The sequence below is a fragment of the Balearica regulorum genome, chromosome 11 (assembly GCF_011004875.1).
Source record: "Balearica regulorum gibbericeps isolate bBalReg1 chromosome 11, bBalReg1.pri, whole genome shotgun sequence".
Classification (NCBI taxonomy): domain Eukaryota; kingdom Metazoa; phylum Chordata; class Aves; order Gruiformes; family Gruidae; genus Balearica; species Balearica regulorum.
In genome coordinates, this window is record NC_046194.1 from 22,845,501 (window position 1) to 22,863,220 (window position 17,720).

General features: G+C 39.8%; 1 protein-coding gene and 1 long non-coding RNA gene across 4 annotated transcripts in view; one reads left to right on the plus strand and one right to left on the minus strand.

Annotated features, from left to right (window-relative positions):
• The window catches only part of LOC142603396 (uncharacterized), a 31,021-nt gene extending 27,743 nt beyond the window's left edge, over nucleotides 1-3,278 (minus strand). The window contains exons 1-3 of the long non-coding RNA XR_012837322.1: nucleotides 3,150-3,278; nucleotides 2,190-2,260; nucleotides 1,412-1,482 (exon numbers count right to left, since the gene is read on the minus strand). This is a non-coding gene — a long non-coding RNA (uncharacterized LOC142603396). The remainder of the gene's footprint in view (nucleotides 1-1,411; nucleotides 1,483-2,189; nucleotides 2,261-3,149) is intronic.
• C11H8orf48 (chromosome 11 C8orf48 homolog) overlaps nucleotides 3,073-17,720 on the plus strand; it is a 59,653-nt gene continuing 45,005 nt past the window's right edge. For 2 of the 3 annotated variants that reach the window (XM_075763729.1, XM_075763727.1), the window contains exons 1-6: nucleotides 3,073-3,213; nucleotides 3,951-3,995; nucleotides 5,608-5,866; nucleotides 8,103-8,213; nucleotides 14,446-14,678; nucleotides 16,778-16,930. In XM_075763729.1, the coding sequence (XP_075619844.1) occupies nucleotides 5,836-5,866; nucleotides 8,103-8,213; nucleotides 14,446-14,678; nucleotides 16,778-16,930 (528 nt within the window). In that variant the 5' untranslated portion in view covers nucleotides 3,073-3,213; nucleotides 3,951-3,995; nucleotides 5,608-5,835. Of the gene's footprint in view, nucleotides 3,214-3,240; nucleotides 3,377-3,950; nucleotides 3,996-5,607; nucleotides 5,867-8,102; nucleotides 8,214-14,445; nucleotides 14,679-16,777; nucleotides 16,931-17,720 lie in introns of those variants that run through there. The other variant, XM_075763728.1, reaches the window with a different exon arrangement.

Below are 17,720 nucleotides of genomic sequence, written 5' to 3' on the forward strand. Positions count from 1 at the left end.
ATTTAATTTGTGTGCACACTTCTGATCTGCCATGGACACCAGCCAGTCTCTAGCAACTTGAAGCAAAGACCAATCCATTTCTTAATTAGAGATGTGAATTAATGGAAACTGAAACGACCATTTTAAATACGGCAGGCCCTAAACAATGACTTCCTGAGATGCTGCATGCCCTAGAGTGTTTCCTTAGTAATATTTTCAAACTATCCACTCTCATCAGTGATTTATGGCGTCTAGGTGCTACTTGGCAGTATTTTCCATGTCTGTGCTGATAAAGAAGAAAACCTTTATTGTATCTTGAACTCTTAACAAATGCTTTGAAATTTCATAAGAGTTCTTGCATTTGCCCTTCATATTTCCCGAGTTTAAAAAACCAACGTCAAACTAGCTGCCTTTTCATATAGAATAATGCTTATGAGCATCTCATTAATGAGTCACATTAACTTTCTCCACCATCAGAATACGCTTAATTCCATTGGCCTCACACCGTAATTCTCCAACTGGGTACTGAACCTCGTTGTGACAGCCCAATTAGTTCTGCTGGCAACATGAATGAGATGATGATTATTTGAGAAACATACTTAGCAAGTATGAATTCTTATGCAGCCCTCTGGTTAAAAGGGATATTACAACTTTAATAGAAGGAGACATCAAAAAGCATTTACCCACACAAAGGAATTCAACAAATGTGTTCAAATTTAATATAACATATGATAAAAAGAGGAGCTGGAGTAAAAGCCTGTCGCTGCTTCTCACACAATATTATTTATGGCTCTATATAGGACCAACTCCATGACATTAGCAGACAGAAATCTTAATACTTTCTGACACAACTGGGTTGAGCCATCTATTATCACCCACAAATCCTTTAAAAACAAATACTGGTTCTAATAATCATGCCGTTCAACATAGTAACTTCCTAGACACCAACAAGGGGAACCACAGTGATAAAATGACCTGTTTTAGTGAAGACCAGTGAAAAGAATTATCTGTATCCTGGGCTTCAAATCAAAAGCCTTTAATATTAGGATCACACTCTCCACTGAATAAATGTCAGAGAAATAAACTTGATAGAACAATATATTTTCCATGCTCTAAAATTCTGAATTTTAAAAAGGATCGAGAATATGAAACTACAAAGTCTTTAACCTCTACGGAATAAATTCAAATACCAACCAGGTCAGAAATAATCTACTGTCAACCGTTACCATAAAAAAAAAAGGACGATGATAAATAATGAAGTATCAAGCTGGCAGGGAGGTATTTAGTGGGAACCGCAAGGATCTGTGTTATTCTTAGTTATTCTGTGTTATTCTCTGTCTATCTTGATTAGACTTTTAAAGAAAAGGTAATGTTTCTCCCAATCCTATTTCACCATCGTTTATAACCCAGAGCATGAAAACTGTCAGCCTACCTCTTAGATTCTTCCTGGTACTGATCTTACTCAGCTTGGGTGCTTGCTACCTTGTTTGCCACATTACTTTCCTGAGAAGGAAAATACAACATAGAGCAATCAATGAAAGGTGAATCTTTGGGTTGGAGAGGCTTAGTACACAATGCAGATTTTGCTGATCTAAATGGGATATACTTTCTTAATTACATTTTTCTCCCTCCGTAGTGTTGACAGCCTAAGTCTCATTGGTATTCAGGTGACTTCCTCCTGCAGTATGGGTAATTGCCCCTTCCGCTCACAGTTGCACACCTCTCTGACCACTACTATAATTTGTATGGATGGAAAATGTAAAAGAAATGTTTATCATGTGTAAATTATTTTAATTTCTTGTAGCAAGCTAGATGAAAAGGGCCAGCACCAAGCAGTCCACTCTCTGCAGAAAGCAGTGAACAACTGAATCTTAAAACATTTGAACAATATGTAGGCAGACCTGTTTATTCCATTTTGCTTTACACACCACTGCATCACTGCATTTATTTACTCTTTTGTGACACTGTGGATCTATCGCATTATGCTGGCCAAACTTTCTTTATATTGTAGGTATAGCTGCAGCACACAGAGTTCTCACTTTCAAGAGAAACAAGTTCACTTGAGCTGCTAACATCCTGTGCTGCACTTAATCAAACATGAGAGAAGACAAGATCTCTGTCCTAAAGATCTCAGCCAAGCTGAGACCTTGGCAAGTCAGTCCAAACACAGTGCGAGGTGCTTATGAGGATAAAATACCTGAGGGACTTACATGCGACAGACAACACGCTATGCATCCCAGAACTGAAGAATAAGCTTTTCTTGATGAAAAGAATTACTTCCCTGAAAGAAAAAAAAGTGGTATTAGCTAACCTGAAATAGCAAAATTAACTCAAAATCCCAGTACACAGAAGAACTGCTTTTATCACGGTGTACCTATTGAAATGGGACCTCAAGCTACAGGTAGGTTTCATCCCCTGAAATACGAACTTCTTGCACCTTATTTCCACGACAGTGTCGCATCCAAGGCTGCAGCTACGCTACACCTAGCAGAATCAGGTAGGCCCCAGGCTGCCACCAAGTCCCCGGCACCCCAAGCCATGGGCCCAGCCTTGCCATGACCTGCAGCAGCACCTGCCCTGTCCCGTCCAGCTCGCTAGTGCACGTCCGGCCCCGCCGTGCTCCTGCCCCTCCGAGGCCGTGCTTTCAATATAAAAAGAGCAACTATAGAAAAGCAAGAAGTATTTTAACGAAAGGTTATCTCTGCCTAAGGGGCAGGGGGGGACATGAGGGAGACGGCGGTACGGCCAGTCAGGCCAGGCCCTCGCCGCTCCTCACTGACCCCGCCGGGCCCTCACGCTGCCCCGCAGCACCCTTCTCACATCGCCCCTTCGCCCTGACGAGCCCCTTCGGCCGCTCCGTCGCCCTCTCAGCGCCCCCGGCCTCCCGGCTGCCTCCCCCCGCGACGAGACGGGGCGGAGCCGGGCGCAGCGGGAACCGGCCTGCCCTCCCCCGCTGCTCCCTTCCCTTCCCCTCGGCCGGAGCCGCCCGCCGTGGGGCCGGGGGGAGCGGCGGGAAGCGTGGGGCGCCGCGTCCGCTCAAGGCCGCCCTGTGAGGGTGGTTCTGCGCGGCTTCGGCCTGTGGCGCGGCCGGTCCCGGTCCCGTCAGCGCCGCTCGGGGCTCAACGGCCCTTCCGTGCCGCCGCAGCTGGTAGCGCAACGCCCCGGGGCACCTTTCAGTGCTGAAGCGGGGTCGGTGTGGCAGGCCGCCGGTTCTCGGTGTGCTGGCGGGCCTGGGTAAGGAGCTCCGTCTCTGGCGGCGGTGTGAGGAGAGGTGGGCGCCTTCTGAGGGGAAGCACGGCTGGAGGGCAAGGTGCCGGGTGTCAGCGGGGCTTCGCGGGGAGCCGGAGGAGGCCAGGCATGGATGCGAGTCCCTTCTGCGTGACAAGTTACCGGCCTTGTGAGAGAAACCTGGGAAAGCTGGGCAGGTTCATGTGCGGGGGGGCTCAGCGCTGGGGTCAGGCCGCTGGGGCTGCGGGGAGGCCTGATGTCTGTGCCGGCGGTGAGAGGTAGCCTGGTTCCTGTTAGGGTTTTCTAAAAGGGAATTTTGCAGTTGAAGTATATGTTAGATAGTTTTGAAAAATTAATGTTTTCAGCCAGGAGACGCAGGATTGTGAAATAAAAAAAACCCAACCAACCAACAACCTAAACCAAAACAACAAACCATAAATAAAACACGCCACCTCTGTTTTCTTTGGGCTTTAACTAGAAAGCACATGTAGAAGAATTTCTTAATTGGCTGCTATTTGGTGGAAATGTACGTTTTTCCTGAGCGTGGTGTGTTGTAATCACATTTTTGCCTACCGAGAGGATGGAGCTTTGTTCCATTGGGTTTTCTTCTGACGTGGTTCCCATATTCAGTTATATTGCAGCAGCCTCCTGTCAGTGGTGGTGAAGGTTTTGTCACCATGTCTGTAAGACAAAGTGATCCTTAGAAAAGCAATTCAGACACTTCTGTGTCTTCTGTTTTTCAGAACCTTTACTGAAGCACTGAGCTTGCTTTCTGCCAGTCTGTTCAGGTAGATATTACCTCAACCTTGTGAGGAATAAAAGCTGTATGATAGCAGATGCAACTTTAAAGTTGTCTATAAACATGCTTTATTTGCTATGTATAAGTGTACTTATAGCTTCCGAGTTACTTATCTGTTGATGTTGTAATAAATACCTATTCTTCACTGTGAAAATCAGCTAATATTAGCCATATCTGATATTATGAAGCACTTCTAGTTCAGCCAGTCATGTTACTTGCTGGAATTCATCTCACTCCTTCACCATCCAGGTGCTGCTTGTGCAGCTGCTACTTCCTAGGTCAGCTGTGGGCTGCACAACTAATGGACTCTCTATTTGCATTTCCTTTTGTTTTTCTCCACTAGATCTGATCTTAATAACCAATCTCCAGCCTGAATCAGTGGTGGTGTAATGAACAAAAGTATTACTTAATGTTTATTAATATTTGAAGTTGAGTTCAGAACAATTCTTTAATTTTTGGGACCACGTTTAAACAAAAAGAAAACCTTTGGACTTAGAAATTTGGCACTACAGATTAGTTTTGGAAGTCTAGCCTTGGGAAAGAAGTTCTGAATTTGTTTTAGGGGTGCAAGGTCTTCATACAGTGCACAGAAAGACTTGGGCAGTAACGTGGCATGTAAAACAGGCACCATAGCGTATTCAGGAGGGAAATGGCCAAAGTCAGCACCTTTAAACCAAAGTTGCCTAAACCTCAGTAATAAACGCTAAGTACAGTGGCATACCTGAATTTAGGGCATGCCAGAAAGTGCCTTTTTCTACCTACTGTTACCACGTTGGGTTTCCCATTTTTCTGATGAAGGAGCCATGACTGTGACTGCTGCAAGAGTCTTTCCAGAGGGATGTTGCCCATACATTTAGTCTCCTTACGTCAGGAGGGTAGGGAAGAAATGGGAGCAAAATTATTGAGGACAAAGTTACTTGGGTCCTTAAATTCAAAGAATTTAAGAAGAAATATTGCATCATTCTAATAAAAAAACGGTAAAATAAGTAAGAACAAAGCTTTAAACTATATCCGTTACGTGATAGGTAAATATCTGAGGTCTGTTTTGTTCCTGGAGCTTGAATCTAGAGAACTTTTTTTTTTTTCCCCACATTGGGAGCATGACTCCTCATTTGAGAGCGTCAGCCAGATCTCAAATGATGGTTATGTTTTCTTTTTAATTTTCTAGAAGAAATCTAAGCAGAACAAGGAGGTTTTGCATTTCTGAGTGGTGAGAGACTTAATAATCTGAAGGGAAAAAGATACCACTTTTAAAATTATTTTTTTTGTTTTCACAAATGATTTTATCCAAGCGTTACTGTAATTTACTACAGATTTAAGGAATGCTGCTCAGAATTCATTGCTAATATGCAATGATAATTGTTACTATGTGCTCACCCAGTGGACCTTAGTGATGCCCTGTGATCAGCAGTGGTGCTTTGAAAGGTGTTGCCTCGATCCAGTGCACTGATTAATTAGTTGTTTCGTCCACGTGTTGTGGTACCTAAATGGAGTGTAAGCTGAGCTGTAATAGGCCTCCATATGTCCCCTGTTTCTCTAAGTTATCCAGTCATTCTTCCTGTATAATTGAAGCTGTTACATGCTTTTGTTTTTATTTGCAGTGCTGCACCATGACGACTGCCTCAGCAGATAGCTCTGGTAACTATGAAAAGTGACGGACGGAATTGAGCCAGGGTTACAGCAGCTCTGGTTTGGATTATTCAGAAAATAACTTTGAGCCCTTCAGCGAGGAGGAAGCAGCCTGCTGGCAGTGAGAGAGCAAACTGTCTGAACTGTATTGTTCCACAGGGGATTTAGAGTCATCTGCTGCGTGAGATACTTTGGCAAGCATGTCGCAGTTGGCAGGCCAAAATCTTGCAGGTATGCAGAGCTTACCATGCTTGAGACCTGTCTTTCATAGCTTTAAGTCAGTGCAGTGGAGACTTGAATCAGCAAAAATAAAAGTGTAAAAATTGTGTACAGTGTTCTGGATGTGCAAAGCAGGAGAATCTCGGTATGCTGACTAGATCTGTGGTTTGTGCTTTCAGGATTTGCTGGCAGCTATGTGCAGAAGGGTACGATTTGGCCATGGAAACCCTTCCTTAGTAATCTTATGATGCTGAAATTCTTTTGGCATGTTAAAAAAATATCTGCAAGATATCTTGACTGAGTTACCATTTATGAAGGTAGCTGGGCCATAAAATATTATTTCCAAGGACACAGGGAAAGTTCCAGGACTTGAAATACTGAAGAGGGCTAGATAATACCTTAAAGCTGGACAGGATGAGTGATGAGGAAGCAGGCAGCAGGACGTAAGCTAACTGCCCTAATGTCTTGTTAGGTTTTCTTCTGTCTGTGGGGTTCTCTGTCATTCTACATTCTCCTTTTCTCAAAGTTTGGTCTGGGAAGTACTGTGAGTACTTGAAGAGGTGAATATTTTTTTAAATCTCTTTAGCCTGGGAGCTTGTCAGCATGTAGAAACATAGATTTAAAAATTAGATACAACATTTTAAATATATTTTTCTAAAGTAGCATAGAGTTAAGATATATTTTAACATCTGTTAGCTGTTACTCTTGTAATCTGATTCTACTCAGTTCAACTTGATCAGCTGGCATATACCAATATATAATTAATCTTGTCTATACTTCAAAATTGGCAAGCTGTTTCTTTTCCCACTATAGACAAGTCCAGTAGACATGTTCCTGTCCCTCATCCATCCAACATTTTACTGTGGGCTGGGTTTTTTTTTCACTCTGCAGTAGTAACCAGTACTGTTATACTTAGGAATCCTTTCAAAATACTGTTTAGTACGATATCCCAACAATGCAGGACAAAATTGGCTGTCAGATGCATGTACATGAATGTAAACCCTGTTTATTGTAGCCCAGAATATAAATTAGATATCAGTGCTTCAAAAACCTGAATAGCCTTGGTGTCATATCATGCTACATTGATATAATTGAAGTGTAATAGATTTAACAGTTTAGCTTAAAGTTTTTGTTTTTTTACAAATGATAGGTTTTACTAAACATTTTTTTTTTTCTGGAGATAAAACAATTTTAAAAAAATTATTCCATATCTAACCATTGAAATCCTTATTTCTGGCATCAAGCAGTACATGCTTGGAGGAATCCTTGCTGTGTGCATAGAGGTATTTTTAATAACTGTTACCACTTTTTATCTTTACAAGGTTAATGTTTCATAAAATTATGGAGTCTCTGGATACTACCAGTTAAATGAGTAACTAAGGAATAATTCATAGAAAAATATTTTGGGAAATTGATCGCTTTTTGTGGTGTATATCTTACAGAGAACAGCATATATAAATAATGAAAACTATAGGAAACCTGTCATGCTGGTGTCCCCATAGAGACACATTATTTGCTTGTATAAGCCCACTGAATTTGCTATTAGTACCCTGAAAGCAGAGTATGGAAGTCAGGTGCTTCCTGAGTGTGCTCAGTATTTGGAACTGGGACCTCGCCGTATGCATCTTGTTGTCAGTGGCGGTGACTTTTCAGACCTCTTAAGTCTTTTGTCTTTTCCTAGCTGTTCCCTTCACATCTTTGCTGTTTCCTCAGTTTCTGTGGAACTGGAGTTGTGCTGGAACAAGCTGGAGAACAGGGAGCTGATTCAGATTTTTTTATTTCCCCTGCCCCATGTTATTTTTCACTTGGATCGATACCTTGAGACAGCTCACCTGGGCTCCCAAGAGTACCTAGTACTGCCACAAATGAGCCTATTCAGGGCTGAAAACAAGCGATGATGCTGAAATGAGGGAGGAGGTAGACTGAGGTTAAGTTAGCGTTACACATAAAATTGGATGTGTCAACAAGCTCTAAGCAGTTGTCTCTGATTTTCTCAGTGCATCCTATATTGTCGTTCAGTGGGGTGCTTAGAAATGAGCAATATGAGACACTTTGGGACAGAAGCTTGTTCAGCACTTCATCCTGAAATCACTGATATCATCTATATAGTCGTATGGCTCAGGATTTCTTTTCCCTCTACAGGGAAAACAGTCACATTCAAGTGGAGGATTATTAATTTCCCGCTTTGTTTTTCTGCAGTCCTGTTTTCTTTACAATGTATGTTCAAAACTACCTTTTGTCATTGTAGATGAGCAGTCTGAAGTAGTGGATTCTGCAGCTATAGAAAGAGATGTCCTGGGAAAATGGGTCGATCTAAAAAATAAAGAAGCTGGCGTTAAGCAAGACAAAACACATGCTGGTGAGTTCCGTAACTTTAGTAGAGGTTATAATTCTTGTTTCTTTTGAAAGGGGATGTAAACTTTTAACTAGACTTAAATTTTGTATACAAGCTTTTAAAGTTAAGCCAGGTAATTAGCCTGGCTTAATTAGCCAGGTAATTAAGTACTAAGTTTCTGTTTTATGCTTTCTCTGAAAGCAGTTTGTCGCCCCTAATGCACATGGCTTTGATGCTCCTGACATAGTGACACTATCCTAGTGATGCATTATCGCAAGGTCTGGATAAATAACAGTAAAAAATGTATCCATGTTTTAAATTTAACTGTAATCCTCAAAATTTTACTGGACTGTTTAGTTTTTCTTTTTTTCTCTCCAGCTGTACTTGTACTAGGAGTGTATTTTTTTTCCCCCTCCAAAGTAAGCATGACTTCAGAATTTATTGTGTGAAATGTTTTCCCCCCTATTAATCAGTTGTGTTAATTACTGAAGTACTTGTTTGCCATGTTTTAGTTCCTTTCCCAAGCTGAGGGAGGCAGCAGGGCACCGATTTTGGCAAGAACAATGGAGCAGCTTTAACCAACACAATGATGTAGTGTATGGAGGAGGAGAAGGGAAGGGAGGAAGGAAGGATGCTCTTTGCATGTACTGGTTATGCAAGCAACTGTGAGAGCAGATGGTGGGATGCAAGTCCTGCTTAAGTCTTTCTAAAGAAAAAGTGGGTCAGAGATACTATTTTTAATTACAAAAAGAGCAAGAAAGCTGTAGTTGAGCAAAAAATAATTGAAGCAGAAGGGGAATCTTCCTCAGTCGGTATGTGCGTGAAAAGTGAACAAACTCAGAAGTTTTGTGGGTCACCTGTAAGAGTGATTAACCAGGGAGGTCCTCCGGCCTAGGTACTTCATGGCATTGCATTTGTGTGCAAGCATCCTCAAACCGTCCATGTATCAGAGGAAAACATGACCTAAGATCATTTTTAGGCTATTCTTAATTGTATAGCTCATTCACAACAGTGATGAGTCAATGTTATGAGTTCCTGACTCATTTTCAGCATTTATCTTTCTATTGCTGGTTTTCCAAGACTGCCATTTAGTCAAATGAGAAGACAGTTAATGCAGATCATCTCATCTGTAGTAGAGAGGCTTCTCCTCGCGAGTTCCTCTGAAATAATCTTCCTAAAATACATCAGAATCTTGTGACCATTTGATTTACAGAGAAATTGAAAAGGACCTGCTGAATTCAGATTCATTGAATGAATGATAAACAACAGTATAATGTTGAGGAAGCTTTCCATCTCTACACAGCTTTCCCTTGAAAGTTACACTTTTTTTAAAATAAAAAATACAATAGATGAGCTCACCTGGAATGAGATTGCTGTGCAGTTAGTCCCCTCAGTAAATTCAAGCAGAACAAATGATATATGCACTGAGCATGCATGGTACTTTTGAATTTGTCTTCAGGTAATAAAACAAAAATTGTTTTTATTATCTTATTACCGATAGGGTTAAATGTGAGGGGGAGAGAAAAAAATCCTGGTTTGCATTTGGGAATGCGATTCTGACTTTTCGTAGTTGTCTTTGTGGGTTGAAAGAAGAAAAACTTAGATGCGGGCCTCAAGAGAAGTGAGACATTTTTGTCACAGTTGTCTTTCTGTCTTCCTCTTCTGGCCCTCTACCCCAGTGTTGTAGCAACTAGCTGTTATTAGACTGATGCGTCACAGAATTACTGTAAGTCTCCAATTCCATATAGATTATTCCAAAGACCATTAGTCATCTTTAAAATTTACCACAGGAAACTGCAGTTGTTCAACTTAGATGTATCTGAAAGTTCAAGTGGGGCTTTTTAATGCTCTGACTTGTACTGCATTTGGAAGTTTGCTCCCACCTTTGTTTGTAACGTGTGTACGTTAAACGTTTTGCTCACTTCTTTTTCTGCAGTGTTACCACTGCACTATTGCTGGCAAAAGTGAGAGCACTTTAGTTGTTAGTGTGTGTTATTTAGAGGCATAGAAATGTTTGAGCAGAATCAGGCAGTGTTGTGGCTGAAATACAGTTCAGTCAATATTACCGATTTAACTGTTATTGTTATTATGATAGTGGTGTCAACGATGGGAAATCTAACAGTAAAAAAGGGCAGTGTAGTTACTGGCAAATAAATACCCGTGGTTTGTGTTATTAAGGTGAAACGACAATGCATGTACGCATAGACGTGTGTGCACTGAGGGAAGTACGTCTTTATTTTTCTGCATCAGATTTTTTCCAGCTTGTCCAGAGTATTTCTGACTACATCTAGTTTATATTCACTTTGCAAACAAATTTTCATATGTCCAAGCATTTAATTATTGACTTACCAAATAATGGTAGCAGCTTATTAAAGGTATTTATTAAAAGTAGTAGTAATCTACTTATAAGAACTGAGCAAACATCCTACTGCTCTGTTTGAAGAAGGGAGCAGGTACCCAATAGTCCATACTGGTTCTCTTTCCTATTCCTGAGCTTTTCAGCACCAAAGCTTACTGCTTGATAACATGGACAGGTTGTGGGATTCCTGCAGACCTAGTTAGGCCCTGAGATTCCAGGCTTCTGATTCTATAGTAGAATAGTATTAATGTAGGCTAGATAGGGAAATTCCAGCCAGCAACATCTAAATGGAAAACCCTGCTTGTAAAGACAGTTGGAGTTCATTAATGCCTCTCTGGAACTGGGAAAGAATGAGCTTCTTCCGAAAGACATGGACTCTGCAAGGTTCTTACTGTTTTCTCACTAATGTTGGTGGGAACTGACCTGGACCATGCTGGGGGAACTTGACTTGCTTTAAATTCGTATTTGTAATAAATAGCCTGATATTTCAGACTGTTTAGATCAGTTCTGTGTTATCTGCACAAATCTTTCAAGCACTTTGTTTGCTGATTGGACTGTCAGCATGTTAATCTGAACTGCTGCACTCAATTGTACAAATGCAATTTAGATAATTAGGAAAATGTTATCTTGAGATGCAGAGTTAAAATCTTGCTGAAGAGTAGTTATCAGTTACTGCCTTTCACAATTCTCTCTCCTTTAACCATTACATTTTTTCTTAAAATAGAGTATTAGTAGAGCATAACAACAACAAAATGCCTGCCAGTTTTCCTATTAAATCAAAGTTGGACATCAAAGGACAAGGAAACTCAATAAAGATTTCCTTGATTTTTTTCTCCCTCCGTTCAGTTAGATTTAAAATGTCATATTTAAAGATGTAGTTGCACACAGTAAGCAAAATCTTCTGTAGGTCTCAGTTATAAACCACACAGCAGGGTTTAGAATGTGGACATGACAATTAGCTTATCTCTGCAGGTACACGCTGAGTGCTTCTGTAATCAGAGCAGCTTCTTGGCCCAGTTTGTTGTGCTTTACTTTCTAAATGTCCTGTGCTTTGTGACCTTACTGCTGTATGATACATGGCTCTGGCTTGATGTCGGTTCTGGTGTCTGGTTTTGCTGCTCTTGTCACCTGTTCCTGCCTTATTCCTCTCCAGCGAAGAGGGTGTGGGAATGCAGGATTCGGGGAAACTAAGCATCAGCAAAATGAACTTCTGGAACAGTAATTGGCCCTGGCAGGGATTCTCAGTAGACAGACGTGCAGTGACATTTAAGTCTGCCACTGCAAATGGAGATTGAGCATTCGAGCATGTCTGGTTCAAAGATGGAAAGGAGGAAATATGTGAAAGACACAAGAAATCAAACCAACCGCCAAAGCAAGTGCACAGATCTTCTTGGATGCATCTCTTTTCTTTCAGCTGAAGGACAGGTGAACCTCATACACCTAGAAGAAAATCTGAAAGTGTAAATAGTCTTTTAACTGCACAACGATTAACTTTTCAGAATTTAACCGTGTGCTGACTTTTCTCATTGTTTTTTGTTCATGTTTCAGTAAAATTAAAGTACTTGATCCTTGATAATTTTTACTCTTTCTGAGCTTATTTACTGTTAAACATGAATTTAAACAAGTAACTTTTTGAAATTGGTTGTGCAGTCAGGTTTAAAAATTGCTTTTCTCTTTGCTAGTGTTTCTTCTAATGTCTGTAGGTACAAATGATCAATGGATGGGTATATGGCAACACAATTCATGCACTGTTAGAACCAATTCTTAATTAAAATGCACTTCTATATGTCAGGAGAAACTTAAGTGAATTAATTAGGCTGGTATTAAACAGTCACAAAATGTTCAGCAGACCCCCTGTGTTTTACTTGCACGTTTGAGTCCTCAACTTATTATATGTAAATGCTTTGTTCTAGGGTTTTCCTCCCCACAACAGTAACTTTTATATCTTTTTATTCATTCTCTGTGCAGCATAAATGAATATGCCACTATTTTATTAGTGCGATTAAACCCAGTAGTGGCACGTGATTTACACTGTTTTACAGGGATTCTACAATGCAATTGTAAGGAAAATGACCTGATGACTGAAATGGTGGTTTCCACTCAAGTGTTTATGATCCTGCCCAAGAAAAAATTTTTGTTAAATTGCATTTTAAAGTATTGTTAATTCATCTATCTATGAAATATCACTATATCTTTGTCTTTAGTCAATTTGATATATCATCTTCTAAGGACAAATAAATTGTTTTACAATGATTGATTCTGAACTGTGGTAGTTGCACTTAAATAATTTTTTCCTTGTTGTCCATAAAGCAAAGCTCACTGATTACTGCTTTGCTTAGTCTAAACTATAGATCCACTTATCCTTTATATGGATCAACTGCAGTTCTGAAGAGATGCTTGGGTTTCCTTGCAAAATCCCACAGCTATATTTTGTGTACTTGAGACTAAATTCATCACAGCATATTTAGGTGAAGTTTTACATTCATATTGTTCAGTGTTTTAAGGATTTGTGTCGTGATTATGCCAAGGTAGCCCACAGAACTGGAATGCCATCGCACTAGTTGTCAGACAAAGCACCCTGAAATATGCAGTGGAATATGCAGTGCCTGTCTAGAAAAAGTAAAACTGAAGTTAATCACTGAAAATTAGTGAAACAGACAATATGGAGGGATTGTTTAAATGATAGACTTCCTAGCTAAATGGGCAGTATAATTTGTTTCTGAGTACTTTGAGTTAAAACAAGCTGACCGTACCATACCTGTGTAGTCATTATCAGTTGTCTGACTTTTTTTGGCTGTCAGAGTGGAGTCCTGAGAAGGGAATCTCTGCTAGCATTAGTTCTGTGCAAAGGTATTCATGAGACTTTGAGTAATGATTACTGTAATGTTTTGTCTCCTCCTCATTTCTCCTTTAACAACACACATTAGTGTTTAGTTGGGCTTCAGTAGTTACATAAAAGTGAAAGCTACTGTCCCCTGTTTAAATAGTTGAAAACAGTGGTATCTCTTAAGGCCATCTGGTACTACACTGCATCGTTATATGCTGATGCTCATGAAGTACTGAAATTGTAACGCAATTACTCATGTTAGCTAGTCTGTATTGATTGGCTGTGTTTAAGCCTGTGGAAAATCTCCCACTAAGCATTGAATGAAGTTGTAAATCCATCCTTACCTGCCCATCTGAAGTATAATCTCAGTTTTTATTTATTATTGCATGCCACTGGGAAGGATAAGAGAAGATGAAAGAGTGAAAGATATTGTTTAAACAAGGTCATATAAAGAATTTAGGAAATGATCATTAAAGCTTTAGAGGAAAGTATTTTCTAATATAATTGCATTTCCTCAAAAAAAAAAAAAAAAAGCCTAACTATAGATTGTAGAATGTATTTGAGGTGTTTCCCAGTGTTACTTCAACAGACACTGCCTCTAATTTTTCAGTGTTGTGTGAATTGCTCCTTAGAGTTACTAGATGAGTAGCACTCTTTAAATGTTAATTCATTTATCTTTTTTAGCAAGTTGCAGTTTCAGGTAGGAAGAAGCTAAACCTGTGTTAGGTAGTCATTGAAACTCAGTTTATTTAATGTCATAGTATTTAAGTACTTCCTTTGCTAATAAATTTGTGCCGTATCATTAAGTAGTCAAATTCTTTAGGGTTCTTATCCCCTACCCTCTTTGGAGACTATAAATAGAGACATTTATTGTGCAAGTTCCTACAGTTATCATCCAGACTTTGATTTAAACTCTGCACTGCTGTTATTACAGTCATTGCCTCGAGGCTTGACGTTGGGTTTGTTTTTTTATTAGATAATATGAGGTCGCACAGATAGAAGACCAGTAATTCTTCTCTTCCCCTCATACAGTAATTGACACTTTTGTTTTGTTGATTTATGCCTGACAGAAATGACTGAATTATTAGATGGAGAACTGGATGCTCTCCGGTCTTTTTGCACCATTAAGATAAGTAAGATGCGTCAGCAGCTGATCTCTAAGCGGGCAAATGACAGCAAGTCAAGAAAGCCGCAGCATGGATTCACAGCAAAGAAACGGGGGACAAGTGACTTGAACTGCATTGTTCCTGGTCGGCTAATGAACAGAATCCGCCTGAAAAATGCCAGAGAGACTGTTAAACAGGTACTGCAAGGAAGAAAAAAATTTAGATTTTGCCTGTGCTTTTGGAAGAACCACTGGGGAAAAAAGCTGTAATATAAGGATCAAATCAGGCAGACCTTACTGTTGCCACACTCAGGCCTCTGAAGGAGATGTTTTGCTTGATACCTCAAGATTTACCTTTCTCATTTTTTTGTTAGACGCTCCTGCAGAACTGTTGCTAGTAAATAATCAAATCATTAGAAAATATTGTCTGGTGATAAAATAATGATTTGTGTCATTGAGCGAGGCTGGGATGGTCAGTTATTGCAGTCCACAATAATCCCTGGATCAGCTGAAGAAAAAAGGCTTGTTTCCTGGGTACATTTTCACCTGTTATTTATAGACATATTCTGCATATCATTTGATTGTGGAGTCCATGTGACACCAGTATTAAAAGTACTTCAAAGCCAAAACCCTCCCTCCCTGCTCCCAGTTTTCTTACACATTAGGTAATATTAAGAATTAAAGCATGTCCAATAGAATTGTGGTGACATCAGTTCCTTTATTTAGAAGCATCTGTATCATCTTTATGCAATTCAAAGTGCTTGTCTTTTTTCACCAGCCCAGTGTGGTTTTCCCACTGTAGGATAGGTGTTCTGACACAGCTCCTCCCTTCAGCTCTGCATCTAAGAATCTCAAGACTGGTATTTTTTTTGGCCAGTGATAACTTGCATTCTTGCTTTGTGCTTGCAGATGTATTTGAATATGTGGTTATGTGGATGTGAGTAGTGACCGTTTCCTACAAATGCCTTTACACTTAAATCTGGGCCTTGGCAAACATCTATACTTTGTTTGAAATTGGTGCAGAATGTCTGCATCTGGGAAAGTATTTCTGATAAAGCAAAAAATGAGCTTTGAATAGTAATTACAGTAATTTATTTTGTTTTATCTCTATTACATTTGCTGGCTTTAATTTATTGCCATATAGCATGGTAAAAGTGATAACGTATTCCTCTGCAAAGCCTGTCCCAGGTGAGCTGGGAGCAATACTTTTAAGGTCAGTTCTGGTATGATGATTATTTCGGGCTTTCTGTCTGTTTAAATTGTTTTGGAATTTCATCAGTCTGCATTCTTCCATTGCATTAATGTTAACCAACCCACCATCCAAATTTTGTAGAATTTTTACTGCCTCTTTATTTGTCTTACAGTGTTGTAGTAGTACATTTTCTAAGAAACGTGCTTTGACTCCTATGTTTGCTTCTATCTTTACTGCCACATAATATTTTTATGCAGAGGAGAAGAAATCAAGGAAGAGAGTGACAGAGGGACTTGAGATGTGACTTTCTAGGATTGATTCCACTGCTGTTGTGGCAACTTATTGCCTTTTTTGTAACCAGATGGAATCTGTATAAATTAAATCAGATAAAATTATTGGTATTTCACAAATGTACAGATACTGGGATTTGTGTAATGCTATTAAATATGCTTAAGATTTCATGGCGGGTAAGCTAACATAGAAATTAATACATCAGGTACTCATTAAGCAAGAGTAACTAATGGCTGGTTGTACTCTAAACATGTTTAACCCAAGCAAAATACGTATAGATTTACATTGGCAAAATTGTAATTTGGACTTAGCATCCACCCAGGGTCAGATGTTATACTAATTAAAACAAATATTTGCCAGTATAACTACATCCTCACAGCTGGTTTTGTCTGGTCACCGATTTGTTGCTTGGCAATCATGTGACTTCATTTTTTTTGGACCATTATAGTTTCTGTGGAAGAAGTCAGTAATTTCCATGCAACCTCAAGCATCAGGGAAACTTTGCCTATCTGTATATTGCAGATCAGCGCTGTGGTTCTGAGCTACAAGTAGATAACTTTAAATGAAACTAAGTTATCAGTACTGGAAGGGGTAATACCTGGGGAAAAGGAAATACATTTAGTGTGGAAACATTCAGACAGGCTCACGAAGATGATACTGTGACAAAGATTATGAAATAATTTACAACTGCTTACAAAAGTAAATTTTTGTCTTTAGACAGTATCCATATCTATATTTTTGTTGATTGTTCTTAATGAAGTGGCCATCTTGCTAGGACAGACGTTGCTCATTGCATCAAAGTCTCATCTTGCAGGTGACAGAAGCTCAAATCCACGAATCTGCGGTGTGCCCTGACTGTCAGAAGAAGGAAGCAGAGCTAGCCAAGATTACCTTTCTCAGACAGAAGAAGATTCTGATGGAAAGTGCTTTAATCCAAGAGAAATTGGAAGAACAGATTTACTTCAGAGTAAGCAAATGTTATTAAAAAAAAGTTGTAGTACATTTTACACATACTGTAACTAAAGAATCCGTAAGCCAGATTTCCCGTGATTTATGGCAGTGAGATCAGATTGACCCGAATGCAGTGCAAGCCAAAGTAGAATTTGGCTCAGTATCAATAATAAAATGCTTGGGACTAACATACTGATTAAGTCATTTGAGCTTGTCTGATTTATATAAGCTGAAGGTCTTTCCCAGGATGTCCTAGAATTGTTTTGGGTACACCTTGATTATTCTCCATAGTTTGTTTTCTCTTGGGCTGTCCAGGAAAAATGGTAAATAACAAAATGATGTGATAGTAGGTAACGATGCCCATATTAGTCTTCCTTGCTCCTCCTTTGGCGTAAGAGTCTCAGAATAGGACACTGCAACATCTTATGGAGGCTGAGGCCTCTCAGATGCTCTGAGATTGCTTCTTGGAAGAACTGTCTTTTGTCTGTCACAAAGATTCAAGCTTTATTGTTAGGAAATACCTCTGGAATAGATGATAGGCAGTGTAAGCTGAAACTTAGGGAATTCCTTGGGTCTTCTGTGGCTATTCCTCAGGATGATCTTCTTCCTGAAGGAAGAACGCTTCTCTCACTTGCTGAAAGGGAGTCAGATTGAAAGCAGGTTGTTTCTGGGCACTGATTAAGTAGTGGTCTCTGAAGCCCTGAGATGTATCTTTCCGTGTTTGTGACCAGGGTGGGAATTTGTGCACTGTACCACACATTCATTTTTTACCTAATAATGCCAGGCTTCTGATTCTTGACTCCCAT